Source organism: Drosophila eugracilis, unplaced genomic scaffold, assembly GCF_018153835.1.
Source record: "Drosophila eugracilis isolate 14026-0451.02 unplaced genomic scaffold, ASM1815383v1 contig_2154, whole genome shotgun sequence".
NCBI lineage: Eukaryota > Metazoa > Arthropoda > Insecta > Diptera > Drosophilidae > Drosophila > Drosophila eugracilis.
The window spans coordinates 9,450,197-9,466,474 of NW_024573038.1; the positions used below are offsets into that span (position 1 = coordinate 9,450,197).

General features: G+C 41.6%; 4 protein-coding genes across 6 annotated transcripts; 2 read left to right on the plus strand and 2 right to left on the minus strand.

The window, feature by feature from the left end:
* Window positions 1-64: 64 nt before the first annotated feature.
* Window positions 65-2,471, plus strand: LOC108114560 (protein ST7 homolog). Its single transcript, XM_017225610.2, has 2 exons — window positions 65-479; window positions 542-2,471. Exons 1-2 carry the CDS (start codon window positions 341-343, stop codon window positions 2,014-2,016), a joined length of 1,614 nt encoding a protein of 537 aa, XP_017081099.1. The 5' UTR covers window positions 65-340; the 3' UTR covers window positions 2,017-2,471.
* Window positions 2,472-2,630: 159 nt separating this feature from the next.
* On the minus strand, window positions 2,631-9,207 carry LOC108114559. Its single transcript, XM_017225609.2, has 6 exons — window positions 9,122-9,207; window positions 8,960-9,057; window positions 8,101-8,894; window positions 3,522-8,037; window positions 2,993-3,448; window positions 2,631-2,931 (listed from the first exon to the last, which is right to left on the minus strand). The coding sequence occupies exons 1-6, from the start codon at window positions 9,146-9,148 to the stop codon at window positions 2,694-2,696; spliced, it is 6,129 nt and encodes a 2,042-aa protein (XP_017081098.1). The 5' UTR covers window positions 9,149-9,207; the 3' UTR covers window positions 2,631-2,693.
* A 209-nt stretch (window positions 9,208-9,416) lies between these two features.
* On the minus strand, window positions 9,417-10,817 carry LOC108113940 (hydroxyacylglutathione hydrolase, mitochondrial). Of its 3 annotated transcripts, none has more exons than XM_017224650.2 (2): window positions 10,758-10,817; window positions 9,417-10,342 (listed from the first exon to the last, which is right to left on the minus strand). In XM_017224650.2, the coding sequence occupies exon 2, from the start codon at window positions 10,308-10,310 to the stop codon at window positions 9,495-9,497; it is 816 nt and encodes a 271-aa protein (XP_017080139.1). In that variant the 5' UTR covers window positions 10,311-10,342; window positions 10,758-10,817; the 3' UTR covers window positions 9,417-9,494. The 3 variants fall into 3 exon arrangements, with proteins under 3 accessions (XP_017080139.1, XP_017080138.1, XP_017080137.1); XM_017224649.2 differs by having other exon boundaries at window positions 10,607-10,804; XM_017224648.2 differs by having other exon boundaries at window positions 10,481-10,804.
* A 175-nt stretch (window positions 10,818-10,992) lies between these two features.
* On the plus strand, window positions 10,993-12,168 carry LOC108114066. The gene has a single exon (XM_017224821.1). The coding sequence runs from the start codon at window positions 11,032-11,034 to the stop codon at window positions 12,076-12,078; it is 1,047 nt and encodes a 348-aa protein (XP_017080310.1). The 5' UTR covers window positions 10,993-11,031; the 3' UTR covers window positions 12,079-12,168.
* The last annotated feature ends 4,110 nt before the right edge of the window (window positions 12,169-16,278 follow it).

Consider the following 16,278-nt stretch of genomic DNA (forward strand, 5'->3'; position numbering starts at 1 on the left):
TAATATTCCCAAGGTGCTAACAACGGTCACGCTGCGCTGGTATTTACACGTGCTGCCTGGTCACACCGGCCGAAAACACAACCCCCGCTCACCCCCCTTTCGAATACTTGATGGAAAAAAGTCTCATCTGCAGCAAGGATTCGCGCAAGGATTGCGCCAAGAAAGGCAACCGTTAATTGATCTAACCCCTCGGCGGCGGTCAGTGCAAGTGCACAGAGTATCCGCAGACCCGTAGGCACTAGTAAATCCCGGCAAGCGGCAAAATCCGGACGGAGCAGGGGCAAAAGCGAAGCGAGCGTCGAATACAGAACTTCGCAGGCAGGGGGCAGCAGGCAGCAGGATGTGGGACTCGTCCATGTTTCTCAGCACGCTGACGCCTAAGTTCTACGTGGCGCTCACAGGAACCTCCAGCCTTATTTCGGGTCTGATCTTGATCTTCGAGTGGTGGTATTTCCGCAAGTATGGCACTTCGTTTATAGGTGAGTAGTGCCTTCTCCATCCCCACGTCACTCCAACTCATTTCGATTATTTTGTTCCGCAGAGCAAGTTTCCATTAACCACATTAGCCCCTGGATTAATGGAAGCGATGGCCAATCAGAGTCGAGCAATGGGAGCGGGAGTAGCAGCAGCAGTGGTTCCAGCAGCAGTAGCAATGGTGGAGCAGGCGGAGGAGGATCAGGAGGAGCAGGTACATCGGCCGGAGGCGGTGCGACAACCAGTACAGGCACGCAAATGCCGGAATGTAAGGTCTGGCGGAATCCCCTCAATCTATTTCGAGGCGCCGAGTATCAGAGATTTTTTTGGGCCACCAGCAAGGAACCGTTGACCTACTACGACATGAACTTAAGTGCTCAGGACCATCAGACATTCTTCACCTGCGAGGGCGATGCCCGCAAGGAGGAGTACGAAATCATGCAGACGGCCTGGCGCGAACGTAATCCCATGCAACGTATAAAGTCGGCACACAGTGCGCTAGAAATCAATGCAGAGTGTGCGGCTGCCTATATATTGCTTGCCGAAGAGGAGGCCATGACCATTATGGAGGCCGAGAAAATCCTAAAGACAGCTCTAAAGGTGGCTGAGATAAATTACCGTAAATCACAAGCAACCCAGCATCAAGGCGCCATAGCAGATGGAATGCATCGGCGGGACACTAATGTGCTAATCTACATAAAACGGCGTCTGGCCATGTGCGCCCGTAAGCTAGGCAAGCTGAAGGAGGCGGCCAAGATGTTTCGCGATCTCACCAAAGAGATACCTTCAATCATGAGTGTACTGAACATACACGAGAACCTAATTGAAACGCTGTTAGAGATGCAGGCTTATGCCGATTGCCATACCATTCTGGCCAAGTACGACGACATCTCGCTGCCCAAATCGGCGACCATCTGCTATACAGCAGCTTTACTAAAGGCGCGGGCCGTCGCCGATAAGTTCTCGCCGGACATTGCCTCCAAGCGAGGTCTCAGCCCTGCAGAAATGAGCGCCGTAGAAGCCATTCATCGGGCGGTGGAGTTCAATCCGCATGTGCCCAAGTATCTGCTGGAGACAAAGCGTCTAATTTTGCCGCCAGAGCACATTCTAAAGCGAGGCGATTCTGAGGCACTGGCCTACGCATTCTTCCATTTGAAGCACTGGAAGCAGGTAGAAGGAGCCCTGAATTTACTGCACTGCACTTGGGAGGGCACGTTTCGCATGCTACCATATCCACTGGAACGCGGCCATCTCTTCTATCCATATCCCACATGCACAGAGTGCGCGGATCGCGAATTGCTGCCGGCGTTCCACGAGGTCTCTGTTTATCCCAAGAAGGAGCTGCCCTTCTTCATCCTGTTCACGGCGGGACTGTGCTCCATTACCGCCCTGCTGGCCTTGGCCACCCACCAGTATCCGGAGCCAATGGGCCATTTGGCACAGACCGTACTTACCTGGATTTCGTATCCGTTTCAGTTGCTCAAGGAGCGCATCGAGGCGTTCTGGCCGTGTAATTTTCTGCAGCAATTGTCGCGCGTCTAAACTGGAGGTCACATAGGCCTCCACTTTCCACCCTCGAATGACGTCACACATACACTTACACAAAACAAGGAACACCACACATACTCACTCACACGAATCCATCTCCATTTGGCTAATAAGTCAGCAGGCAGAAAGCCACAAAAACCACTCAAAACACAAACCCTAAATACATAACATGCATATATATATATAGTATATATATGAATATATATATTAAAAACATATATATATATTTTGGATCTTAATATGTCTGTGTTGTCTTCGTGAAATAAACATAAACAAACAAAAGCAAACAAACACGCACTCAACTAGTTCCAGCTTCCAAGTGATCCGGATGAAAGAAACGAATTTTCAGCAGCCACGCAAGAGGAAACTAAATTATTTTTAAGTTTTTATTATTATTTTAATTATTGTAAACGAGTACGAGAAGCGAGTAAACTAAAATTCAGAAATTATCCTTAATTTGGTTCATTTTATTGTTATACTTTGGGATTTTTCTAGGTTATCAAAGTTTAATGATAGTTTTCCTTGCTGATTACTTTGAGAATTAAAAGGAAAACAATTTAATTTTTCCCTCATACCAACCCTTTAAGCAATTTTAAATTCAAATTGGATTAAAATAAGATAAGTTTTTAATCTATACATGTTGTTAAATAAGTAAAATTTAAATTTACAAATTATGTTTTAAGGTACTGTTCGGGGTCAGTAAGAAATGCTTCCAGGAAAGCAAGTCCCTTCGGCAGATACTGAATATTTTCATTGAAGTGATGCAGTTCAGGGCGTAAGATATCTCTGAAAGAGACGTCCCTGATGTTGGCAATTTCAATCACAAAACTGGTCCTCTCGAGACGCACAAGAGGTTCGTCCTCAATGCACTTCCGTATGATCTTTCTTACAATAGTTCGATTTGCTTCCCTGAAAATTAAGCTTAGGCTTATAACCAAATGTTAGAAATTGCATTTACACATTGACTTACCTAAGTAGTCTCGCCCTCTTCTCCGTTAGAATGGATAGAAGTTTGTTAAACTGTTCTTTGATATCTACAATACTCTGATCAATACGGTTGAGGAATTTCAGAAAAGCTGACTCGTCGCTGCCTTCAATCGAGTCAGTGAGATTCAAAGGCAGTCTGAGACCGAGTTGGAAGTTTAAAAAGTGGTCACGGGATGACCATTGTTCCTTTGCAATGGCCACCTCATTGTCTAATTCAATGGAGGACACGCTAATTGTTGTCTCATCCACCTGGTCGACGATTTTGTAGTTGACCACAATTCTAAACATGGTCAGAAGGCGGTGGTAAAATATCAATTGCTGTGAGACTTTGCGCTGGAAGTCAAAGATCCAGTGTGGCTGCTGTTCGGCCAGCAAGCGTTTTAGTTTTTTAAAGAAGGATTCCGTAGGCTTTACAATGGGCCTTTGTCGACCAATTCGTCTAAATAAGATACAAATAAAATATATTTTAGAAAATGTTTCGAAATGAAAATGTTTAGATAATTCGTTCTTACATTTTGCACAGCTCAAGGAGCGCCGTTTTGTTCCACGATTTCTGTTCTTCCTCGACTTTTGTCTGATCCATCGAATCGTCAGGCTCCTGGCACTTGGAAAGCCTAGACTGTTCCTCCATATCCCAGTACAGGTTTACCTCCTTCCAAGTGGGTTTCTGCCTAATAATGCGCAACCGCCTGTGTTGTCTTGAGAAGTCCCACAGTTTATGTTGTGGCAGGACAAAGGAATCGCTACTTAGCTTCGTTTCGCTCATGGATTGATTGCAATTTGCGCACTTCTTGCAGGAGCCGCTGGTGCCGGCAATAACAATGGAATTCTGCTGGCCCTCACAGAGTTCAGGTTTTGGTTGATGGTCTTCTTGATCTACAGCTTCCTCATCCTCATCGTTATCCGTTTCCTCGGCCAGCGTGGAAACCAAACTGAGCCGTTCGTTGTCGATTTGATTGTCCTCCTTTCCCTCTACATCCAAATTTTCTGCGTAAGCAAAGATAGTGGTGTTCCCGGTCAGATTAATGAATTTGGAGTTCGTAGCGGCGTAGCTCTTAAAAGTTCGCTCATTGGAGCTCCCGCTCTGCCTTTCGCTGGACCTTCGCTGCTCCTCCTTTTGCTGCTCGAAGTACTCGGTTACATCTGAAATAGTTATGGGCTTCTCCTCCAGTTCATTGTCATACACCGACTTTCGCGGGAATGCTGGAATATCCATTGAGCTCATTTTAGTCAACTCAGCCACTGGAGGACGATAATCTCTTAGGGGTTGCACCGATGCATCCATTTGATCTACCGTGAAGGTCCTACGGGATTTATTTGTCATCGCGGACGCAACCTCTTGCTCTTCATCCATTTCCATATCATTGCTGCTATCCGCAAAGATAAGTGTATGCCGTTTTTTCGATTCTGGCAGATTGGGTGTCAGATGTGAGGGCAATCGCTTCATCTGGAGGAGACGTATTGGAGTACCAATACTAGAGGTGTCTGCATCAAGTTCTATCTGCACTGGCTGGTATGTGGACAATTTTTTTCTTTGTAACTTCGGGTTTTTGCTTTTTTCCTGCATCGATGTCATGCACATCTCCTCCTGATCCTCGAACTCAGTCAAGGAAACTCTGGGCGTGTAGTTGGTCATTTCTTTAATTCTTGATAATACCTTACTATTGGCCATTGGGGTGATTGCATTGTTATCCGCACCCTTTGATATGCATTGAGGACTTTGAAAGTCCATTGACTCAGAAATCAGTATAGTTTCATGGCTAGGTGACGCTCCTTTTGATTTTTTTGATATTTGTCCCACATTTGTGGGATAATCTTGTGCAGTGATTTGGTCATCCTCTTCCATGGGTTCTGACAAGAGCATAGTACGTATTTTGCTGATCGGAGCTGTAGGACTCGCGACCTTCTTATGATAAACTTGTTCTGAGGACGACAAATCATTATCGATGGGTTGTGTGCGGCGAAGAGTAGTTCCTAGTTTTCGTGATAACTCTGCTGCAATGGGCTCTGGTAAACTCATTGTATTTTCAGAATTCTTAGTAGGTGGTACGGCTTCGTCTTCCTCAATGATTTCCGTCGAAAGTATAGTATTTCTAGACTTGGCCACAGCTTTGTATTCTGCATTGTAATCTTCTGGGATATCATCCTCCTCAATGGGTTCCGGATCATGCAGAGTTTTTCTGGACTTGGAAGTCCTATACCCACTAGAATGGGTTACATTTATATTATATCTCGATTTTTCAGACACACTCATGTCTTCCTCTATAGGTTCTGTCATAATGAGCGTCTGTCTGTTCTTGAATCTCTGCGGACCAGCTGAATTTTCCACTATTTTGTCTCTCAAATCGTTCTGAATGGGTTCATGTCCAGAATCTTCTTCTATAGGCTCTGCCATAAGAAGAGTATGTCTCGATTTGAAAGATCGATGTCCAGGTATTTGTTCAGTATTTTTATAGGAGTTTTCCACGGAGTTTTTACGGAACTCCAAATCCTCTTCTATTGGTTCAGCACTGATCAACGTCTGGCGCCTGGGTTTGTCATTTCTTTTTGTGGCTACGTTTTTCATAGATTCATCGTCATAGTTGATGCTTTTGTTCGTAAAAAAGGGGTTATGTTTTGTATGATCTAACAAATTGTTATAGCAGTCAACATCTTCTTCTATGGGTTCAGCCGCAAGTATAGTTTGGCGAGCTTTGCGTGGCTGGGAAACTTTTTCCGTCTCCATTTCAACAATAGATTCTTCCATAAACCCAGTGTAATTGGACATCAAATTAGATCTATGACTTTTATAGGCCACAGACTTTGGCAACTCCACTTCTTTAGATTCTGCCGTGAGTCGACTTGCCTGATGAGTCTGATCATTTTTGTTAGCATTAGGTTTATAGACCTCTTCTTCAATGGGTTCCGACATCAAAAGAGTTGACCTTGATCTTAGGGACCTAGAAGATGAACTTTTAGTCACCACTTCGTTGAGCTGTTCCTTAGTTTGATCAACAGGTTGCAGCTCCCACATATCTTCAGCTATTGGTTCTGACATCAGGAGAGTATGTCTCGCTTTGGCAGTCGAAGACGTTGGCTTTTTAGGTTGCACGTTATCCACAAACTCATTTTCAACGGTTATGTTAAATGACTTAAGTCCTGGCAGTTGTATATCTTCTTCAATGGGCTCTGACATGACGAGCGTCTGCCTTGACTTAAGTTTTTGCTGTCCAATGGGATTATCAAACTTTTTGGATGTTACGTCTTCCTGAATGCTTTCCTCCATATGAAGAGTGTTTCTCGGTTTCAAACGAGTCCGTTCATGGTATTGATTGGGTGCAGCCTGTTCTTCTTCAATTGGCTCAGATATCAGTAGAGTGTGCCTTGATTTCTGTTGTTGCGGAGCAGTTGACCTATCAATAGTTTTCTGCATTACTACTGATTTACTTTTGGGTTGCGGAACATAGTTATCCTCCTCAATGGGTTCAGACATAGTCAATGTTTTTCTGGATTTGTTGCTGAAACTTAGGGGCCCCTCTAATATTCCTTTCCTATTCGTGTTATTCATTTCTGAATCTTGTATATTACATCCTAATTCCTCTTCAATGGGTTCCTCCATTAGGAGAGTTTGCCTAGCTTTAGATCTTTTTACTTCATCCGGCAAGATGCTCTTAGTTGAACTTACTGCCTCCTCTTCCAGAGGTTCTGACAAATAAAGAGTTTTTCTTTTTGAATCGCAAACTGGTGGACCTTCTATATTATCAAACACTTCCTCCTCCATGGGCTCCGCCAATAGTAGGGTTTGTCGTGTCTTTTTCTTTGTCATTATGGCGGACAAAGATTTATTTGGGATGTCTTTCTGCTCCTTTGAAAGTTCTGGTAAGTGGAGTGTTTTACTTTTGTTAGTCAAAACATGTCCATCTTGCACGTAGCTGGATATTTCCTCTTCCATAGGTTCCTCTAAAAGTATAGTTTTCCTTGTTTTGCATTTGATTTCTGTAGGTTCCATATTTTGTACAGGAAACAGGTTTTCTTTCTCTTCTTCCAGAGGAACTACTGAATGCAGAGTGTGATTAGTTTTGGTTTTTCCCATTTCACCGATATAAGCATTGGGTTTTAAATGTAAATCCTTGAGAGGACTAATGATGTCCTCTTCTATGCTTTCCTGCATTAGAAGAGTCTCCCTTCGCTTGGTTTTAGTGCAGGCCAGGACTGCGTCTTTCTTATTGGTGTTCTGCTGTTGAACTGTGGATTTTTCGTAGACAATCTCCTCTGTCGTCACCGAAATCTCCCTCCTCGTATGAACTGACTTCGTCGTTTCCTGATCCATGGATTCATTGAGATACAGCGTACGACGAGTGGGAACGGTTTTTGGTTTCGGAATTGCAGAGCAATCAAACTCATCATGCTGTATTTCCTCAGCAACATTAATAGTCTGTCGAGGCTTGGAGCTCGGCACGAGTTGAAAGTCTTGACTATTGGTAGGATATTCCAAATTCAATTCAGAATTTTCGTAAGTTGTTTCCCGTCTCGTAGAGTTCTTCGAGGTGTTTCTGGACTGGGTCTCATCGCCTAATTTCGCATGAGCCAAGAAGTTTGTATTGTTCAGCATCATCTCATCCGCCTGGGAGAGTCGATATTTATGCTTATCATCAACCTTTAGTTTATTATTATTATCCTTATCTTTTTGAACTGGACTTAATTGCGCCGGCGACATGGTCATATTCTCACTGAAATTTAGCGTACCTCTTGGTTTAATGCTTCTTATATCTCGCCTTGGACTATTATCTTCGGTGGGTTCATCTTCAAGACCACGCCAAAAACGATTTTGCTTGGTCTTACGATCTGTTGTTGGTGTTTTTGGACCATTCGGAAAAAGCTGAATCTTTCCCGCCTCCAACTCATCATTCAATTGACGAAAATTTAGTTTCTTGCTTATGTTTTTTCCCGAAATCATGTCGAAGGGGATCAGCATAGACTCATCTTTCATAAAGTTGATGGTACTATTGTTGCTCTCAAAGGAGTTCGATGGCGACTGCGGCTCAGTAACTGAAAGGTAAAATATCATTTGGAAATTAAATATTTCAAAACGGAAAATCTTCAAAAACAAACCGTTTAAAGGACAGCCGAAGGATATATCTACGGCATCATGTTGAGTTTTATTCTTTTTTTCTTTTTCAACTTCTTCAATATCCATGAAAAGCGATTTCTGTGCGGGAATTTTATAATCCTTTTTGCTAAACTCGCGCATTTCCCTCATAAGGCTGTCGTCTTCCAGATCCATAAAGCTCTGTTGAACTGCAGCTTGAGGAGCTGATAATGGAGCCGGAGCAGAAACAGAAACATGAACGACAGGAGTAGGAACAGCGGGGGCAGGAGCAGGAGCAGGAGCAGGAGCAGGAGCCGTGCCAATGCATCCCATTGGCGAGATATCCATGAAGGAGTCACTTATAGCTTTGACTACTGGGGTATTTACCCTTTTTCCTGTCAATTCGGAAGAGGGATCCTCACAAACGCTGGAGGGCATTTGCATGCGGTTTACCAAAGTTCCTGACATCAGATCCATGGTTTTGTCCATCATCCGGCGATCATAAATACTGCTTTGCAAAACTTTTCGTTCCTCGGAGGACAAAGATATGGAAACAAAGGAGGAGGAGCCCTTTCTGGATTTATCCATCAGTTCACAGGGCAACATGGTAACATCCACACTGGTCTGGAGGTTCAGGGACAGGTCGACCAGCTCCCGCTCACAGAGGCTGCCCAAGGGCACGTTCTCCTTGTTAGCATGTTCTGGATGTTTTAGAAGTGATCCTGCTCCTGCTGCTCCGGTACTGTCCTCCGCGTTGTGTTCGGATACCTCGTACGAGTCGTCCCAGTTGTTTGTCTCTTTGGTGTTGACAAATTCCCTAAATGGAGTAGATATACGCTATGAATATGATATGCGGGGGTTGGATTCCCATACTGTACTTACCTCACGGATTTCTTGCCACAAAAACTGATGCGTCGTTTGATTTGTTGTTTAGTCGTTGAAGATGTCGTATCATCATCTTTCAAAGGCACCTTTCGCAACTGAAAATATGAATATTTGCATATAAGGTTGTTCAAGTAATTAATTTTAATTTAAAACACCCACGGAACTCCTCCGATTGTTTGGATTCATCGCGCTGTTAATTTGTTTTTAGTTTAAAATCTCATTGGACAGACGCCGCCACTTCTGTGTGAATGGCTAAACAGTGTTGCCAGATTGTTGACAAAACATCCATAAAAATACTACTCTTAGTTTTCCTTTTCAAATTTTATTGTTTGCCCAATCGGTGAATACTAAAAAATACCGTTAAAGTTTGAATATATTAGTTATTGTAAATAAAAATTTAAAATTGACGAAATTTCCCTATTTATTTTTTTTCTTTTCTAAAACATCATATAAATTTCAAAAATACCGTTAATTTTATTAACCTTTAAATCCAATAATAAATCACATCATTCCATATAAATTAAAGAAGTTTTTAGGCCTTGAAAGTGTCCTTCTCCTTGCGCAGCTTGCCCATGGTGATAATTGGATCGGTGGCTCCGCCGGCGTGCTTTTGTACTGTGGCTTCGTGGACGCGCATAAAGGGATTCCAGGACTTTTCCTCGCCAATGGTCGATGGAACTGTGGGATCCTGGGCGGCTCGACGGTGCTTGGCCCACTCGATCCTCTGCTGGATGACTTCATTGTCCGGCTCTACGTGACGTGCGAAGCTCATGTTCTGCAAAGTGTACTCATGGCCACAGAAGACTTTTGTGGTGTCCGGCAGGGCGGAGAGTTTGGTGCAGAGGGCCTCGTACATTTCCTCGGGAGTACCCTCAAAGAAACGCCCACAGCCGCCCTGGAAAAGTGTATCACCGGTGAAGACAGCTCCCTCACCACTTCCCTCTTGTGACGTAACATGGTAGCAAATGTGCCCAGTGGTGTGACAAGGAGTGGACAAACACTTGACATTCAGGCTACCAATGGTGAAGGTGTCGTCCTGCTGAACCTTCTGGTTCAAGGCACCAATCCTATCATCGCCACCATAAACGTCCAGTTGCTTATCCCACAGTTTGACCAATTTCTCGTTACCTCCAGCGTGATCCCAGTGATGATGTGTGGTTAGCACCTTGTTTAGAGTCAGTTTCTCCTCTTGCACTGTCTTGATAACCAGTTCTGGTTCCACGGGATCAACGACGGCCGCCTCACGTGTCTTTGTATCCACAATCAGATACATATAGTTGTCTTGAAGAGCCGGAAGGATTTTAATCTCCATGCCCTCCAGTTTAACGTCCTCCAAAGTGCTGTGCATGCCTCTAAATCCCACTTTGCGCAGTTTTTGCACTGAAATAAGATAATATTTGACATTCAGATTGACAAAAATCAAAAGGGGTAAACATGGCAACAAACAAAAAGCAACGATAAATGGAAGCGCAGCGTGGGATAGAGATTAGATTAAACACATTTGTACGGATAGATTACGGTTGACGAGACTTGAACAGACGGGCACAGCCAGAAATCGCCTGTGAATTGCTCCGAAACCAGGGGAATCCGCTTGTGGAAGAATCCGCCAGGAACGCATTAGCAATTTCAGATTGCTTGACGAACCTCGAAAATAGGTGGCGGTCAACTGGTTCTCCACTGTGTTGGCCACGCTTCGCCATGCGGAGGCAAACATTCCGGCTGTTTTTTGTTTTCTAATTTAAGCTAAAAAAAAGCGTGTGCGATTTTATATGAAATTATTATGGCCCCTAATTACAGTTGTTTTTTTTCCAATCGGAATAGCTCCGCTTAAACAAGAGTGACCTTTTGTGGACCGGAAAGAAAAACCCTTAAGTACTTACCGAAATATACTAAGACGTATTAAAATATACCAGATATACAAACATCTTAAATATTGGAGACACAAACCGGGAAATTTGAATATTTCCAACTTCTATATATTCCATAATATTATGATTTCTTTATAACTCAAACTCACATCTGCTAAAATGACAGCTAAGTATACCATTCAAAACACAAGTCAGTTGAATATGAAAAGGTCAGTTGAAAACATTAGATTACCAATGTCCGATTCAACCGATCCCCACTGCTCCACTTCTAAGTCAAATCTGATCAAGGTTAACCATGTAGGTGTAACGGCCAAGATGCAATCGCCGTTAAAGAAGATATTGCCACGGATGAATTCGTCCAGTGATTCGGATGCTTATCAAAACAGCCAAGCTCGATACAATATGTTCAAGGATATGGGTGGTGGCGACATGACCGAGTCCACGGCTTCTGCCAGCTCTCCACATACTCTCTATGAGATGCACGCCGATCCAGATAAGAGTCTACTTAATCAGTCGAAGCATAAGCCGCAGAGGATCGAGTTCCAGCGATACTCCAAGAGGCGTCCACATGTGATTATACCTACAAGATCTGCTCCCAAATTAAAGAGTCGTTCGAAATCCCGTAAGGCATCGCAGGAGACGAAGCAAAAAAGTGGTTTCCTGGCCCGTTTGGTGGAATCTCTCGACAATATGTGCAAATGCCAGCCGCAGACACAGAAAGCTATTCTAGATGACCTACCGGAGCCGCAGTGGAATCGCAAGGAAGCTAATCGTCACACATGCATCGGTATTTATCCCTTTGAGCATGGTTGTGCAGATTATCTAAGTACCACCGATACTCATCCGAAAATTAATGCCATTGTCCTGGCGGATAGAGCCACCACCTATGCCACCCACTTTTGGGCAGAACTCTTCGGATTGCTCCATATTGCCGTGGCCTTTGTGGTGGCCTTCATTCTGCAGAGCTACCGATTTGTTTTGTACTCTCTGGTGAATACCTTGTTCGTTGGACTTCTCGACATGACCTCGGATTACCTATTGAAACCCTTGTTGACTATGCTCTTCAATGGTTACCTTCAGCCTCCATTGATCTTCCTATATAATATCTTGTGTTCTGTGAGGGATATCCTCGAACCGGTGGCCAATACCCTGAATAACTTTATGAAACCTCTGGCCACCGTGGGAAATAGTCTACGAATGGTGGATGTCAACTATCGCCAGATCCATAAGCAGACCAAGGAAGTTTGATATTAGTTAGCGTTCTTCATTTTAAATTGTATTGTTTTTGTTCTGTTACTTTGTTAAATTTTAAATAAATTGTTCTATATTGTTGTTTTATTTTTTATGTTATAAATAATATATAAAATACAAATAAATAATATTTTGAGAAATTTTCCTTTTTAGCTCAGGAAATCCGTTATTTAAACGAATTACCTTATTTATTTTCTTATTTAAGACATTTAGTGTTCCAATTCCATTGACAATTGTATCTCATGATTCTATTCCATTCGTTCCTTTAGAGGGCGGAGCCATTACAACCCCTAAAATTTCAACTAGTTTTTCCACCAACTTCCCCTACCCTCACCAGCAATCCATGCACAACATTACGCACATTTCAAAATCCAGCTCGGATTACATTGTTTTTCTTGTTTCACAGAAGTGTAGTCATGGTGACACACCCCTGCCCCCATTGAAAACTTAGGGGTAAGTTTGGGCTCAATTACGTTGAATGCAACATTTATGATTTATTTGCTCATTTTGCGGCAAGGGAAAGCATATGTCCAAAAATAAAAAACACTAATTGTGTCCCGCGGGAATTTCATTTGGCTATGGTTAATTAGTTTTAAATTTTAGGATAATAAAGGCGTTAAAAAAACAGGATTTTTAAGATTTATAGGTAGAGAGAGTTTACTTTAGATTGAAATAAAAATATACGTTTTAAAAATAATTTGTACTTTTTAACCATTTTTATTAACGGTAAAGTAAAGGAAATTCTTGACTTTTTAATGGACTTTGTTAAAAGCTCAATATAAATATATAATATATTTATAAGAATAGAATAATAGCTAAAAATAAATAAGATATTTTGGTAATTCTAATATCTGTAAAAAGTTAAAAGAGAATAGTTTTATCAGAACCAACACTGCCTAGAATCCTTCCACATTCTCTCATTGCTGACCAGAAATTTTTCCAAGAACTCCATTATATTTAGCAAAGGGCAATCAATAAAATTGATCTACAAGAATGATGCCAATCTCGATACCATTCTGGATAAATTTCCCCCATTTTTCAATGGAATTCCCATTCAGAAGGTAAACACGGCTATCAATTATCATATTCAAATCTTCTGCAGGTACTATATCTGTGTACAAATAGCTGAAGAGTATTAAGTGGAAAACTTGTAGTTTTGTTATTTATCGGTTTAGTAGAGAAAGGAAACACCCAGCGGAGCTTTCATTAATGAGAATAATGAGAGCTGGTTGCCAACTAAGGATCAACTTACAGTGCACCCCTTTCCCAGTTCTGAATGAAACATTGGACTCATAGGCACTCGGCCTGCCCAATTAGCTGGGGAAATTGTTGGGTTGTGCTAGTATCGCAGCATATGTTTGAAATCAACGATGGAAACTCGCGAAGTAATGATTGATTTGCGTTACTAAGTGACAGGGGAAAATTCGAATGATTTTCCGGTTTGCTTTTGTTCTGAAGAAGATTAATTCGATGGTCTGGTTTTGTCTCCAAAAATGTTTTCCCCTTTTTAATAATATTTATCATTATGTTATTTATGTTTACTAAAAACTACGTAATGTTTCCAAATCGTATTAATTGGATTATTCCACGATGTCTCTATAAAGAGACCTTTGTTTTCCTACTCGCAATGCCCAAAACATTTCCAGGCTAAAGGTGCGAAAATCATTTGCCATCGCCAGACAACAAAACTCTCCCACACATAATCCCTCGGTTGGCCCATTATTGTGTGATCGACAGGCCGATAAGGGAATCCTCTCATGAATGGGAGCAGACAGGATAGCGACAAGGTGACACCTTGCAAAACGCTTTGTTGGGAATTTTGGGATTACAGATGGTAAGCTGTTTTCTGGGCTGCTCTATTTTCCTGTCCTCGAAACTGGAATTCTGGGATTAACCGGTCAGGTTCTTCACTTACTAGGCCATGATGACGTTTGCTAAATATCCTCGAGTCTTGTGTCTCTTTTTGCGAGAAGTTAAGTAATTTGTTGAGTGTCGACGGGGGAACAAAGGAGTACAATGGAAAACCATTGAAAAACGATGGGCTGGCCAGCCACAAATGGTTATGCAAGAAGTTACCAGTAAATACAAAAATATGACAAAAACTTGCAGGATCTTCGTATGGAAAATTGAGTAATAGTTGAGATTATCGCAAAGTGCTTGGGTACATTTTCTGGGTATTTTTTGGGGGGTATTATAATGTTGGATGATCTAAGATGAAATGTGAGGAGAGCTACTTTACTTAGAAATTATTAGCCAGGAAGTACTTGTGGCGGAGGATGTGAGGATTAGAATAGCTTCTTATAACTCAGAATGTTAAGTAATACTTTAAGGGGAACTAAATTTATCAGATAAGAAATGCTCATAAAATAGTTTCAATATTAATTTCATTTCATATTTCTATTTCTTATCTCACATTTTCTACTATTATTTTCCCTTCAATTTTAAGTTTATTAAAATACTTTTCATGTGCTTGCAATATTTAAGAAAAAGACACCAGACGACTGAGTGAGAAATTCAGCTTGTCTCAGCTAAACTCGATAGTGTGGGAACCAAAGACGCGTTTCCACAAAGTTTAAAAAAAAATTAGAAAAAATGAAGCTTCGTTTGATTTAGCCTGACAGCTTGCATGTGATCCTAAGTCCTGACACGTGATTTTAATAATGGAATTAGTTCGGCTGAGATTTCAATCCTTTCACTGCGGTCAATTAGAAGGCACACCTCGGCAGAGGGTGTTGCTAGGCAACTGAAGAGGATGCGAAAAAATGTTTATTTAAAAAAGAGCTTTGGCTTGGAACTTTAAATAGTTTTCATTACTGTTAAATAAGTTAAGTTAAAATAAAGTATTTATAAGCTCAAACATTGTTTTAAAAAGTTTAATATTGAATTTAAGGACCTAAAAACATATTATTTTAAACTTTTTATCATAATTAAAGCCTTAAATGATATAGTAAGTGAAGAAAACAATAAAATTCGTATAAGCCCTAAATAAGTAGCCATAATCCGTCATCACCTTCGACACCTGTGACTCAGTTTGATAACATAAAAGTAAAATCAGAAGGGATTTAAAGTTATAATAATGGTTTGGGGTGCTGATGTTAATGTTGAGGCTGTGACAAATCTGGGTTTATGGGACTGTGTCGAGGGGATTTGCGAGTGTGACGAAATCGTCAACCCTCCCAATTTGCCGCTTAATGAATTTTCCCTTTTACGTGAAGTGCTCCTGTTTCGTTTTGTCTGTTTTCCAATCCTGTTCCTGGGGCAACGCAATTGTTTGGCCTTTTTGTGGATTGTCACCTTTGTCATGTCACTTTTATACCAATTTTATTCCATCACACCATCTCCCGTTGAATGCAGTCGAGAGGAGCGTTTTGTAATTGAAATTTGATACCATTAGATGAGCTGAGGAAGGAATTTTCCCAAACCCAGCCACAGTCGAGCATCAAATTGCATCGCATCTGACTTTGTACCTATTGCATGCATGGACGACGTGTCTAAAATGAAATATAATTTTGTGCGAATTGAATATTATAATTTATTTAATTTTTAATGATTTTTAACATTAATTAATTAATATAATTCAAAAAGAAAAAGCAAAAAAGCTCATCTCTGTAAAAAGATCACCCAACAGCTCGCCGAATTAAGCAATGTCACAGAAATCCGATGTAAATTCCAAGAAACAGCACACGGGCATTCATTAGACACCCTCAAAAACGCTAATGAGGTCATGATGTTTGCAAATCCAAGACCCTACCTATTCTGCCCCTAAAAAGCAACCCAAAAAAAAAAAACAAGACAACAATGCGAAAAAGTTATCACGACTGTGTGATAATAAGACAAAATGGCTGCCAAAGGGTCACGCCCACCGCCCGCGGGTGCCAAACGGAAACGGAACCACCCCTAAATTGGCCAGATTGCAACCAGTTAACGGTGGCCTTCCCAAAAATCAAACATTCCACAGGCCGACACCGGAACGAAATGAAACGAAACACACCCTTGGAATGCAGTTTTCTTTGGCTTGCAGTCGAGTTTGAAGAGCGGACGCGTCAAGTCGCAAGGAAAGAAACGGTCCCGAAAAAGTTTATAAATAAATAGCAAGAATATTAAGTTACGGGGATAACAAATTATTTACTTGTGTGAAAGAAAGAAGAAATATTGAAATTAATAGAATATTAAGTAAAACCAAAAATATATTAAATA

Excerpts from the sequence above, each read along its gene's own strand:
- LOC108114559 (XM_017225609.2), bottom strand. The coding sequence starts at position 9,148 with ATGAATCCAAACAATCGGAGGAGTTCC. Across the intron at positions 8,038-8,100 it reads CTTCGGCTGTCCTTTAAACG|TTACTGAGCCGCAGTCGCCA; the intron begins GTTTGTTTTTGA and ends TTTACCTTTCAG. Across the intron at positions 2,932-2,992 it reads AAGAGGGCGAGACTACTTAG|GGAAGCAAATCGAACTATTG; the intron begins GTAAGTCAATGT and ends CTTAATTTTCAG.
- LOC108114066 (XM_017224821.1), top strand. The coding sequence starts at position 11,032 with ATGAAAAGGTCAGTTGAAAACATTAGATTACCAATGTCCGATTCAACC.
- LOC108114560 (XM_017225610.2), top strand. The coding sequence starts at position 341 with ATGTGGGACTCGTCCATGTTTCTCAGCACGCTGACGCCTAAGTTCTAC. Across the intron at positions 480-541 it reads GTATGGCACTTCGTTTATAG|AGCAAGTTTCCATTAACCAC; the intron begins GTGAGTAGTGCC and ends TTTGTTCCGCAG.
- LOC108113940 (XM_017224648.2), bottom strand. The coding sequence starts at position 10,676 with ATGTTTGCCTCCGCATGGCGAAGCGTGGCCAACACAGTGGAGAACCAG. Across the intron at positions 10,343-10,480 it reads CTGTTCAAGTCTCGTCAACC|TGCAAAAACTGCGCAAAGTG; the intron begins GTAATCTATCCG and ends ATCTTATTTCAG.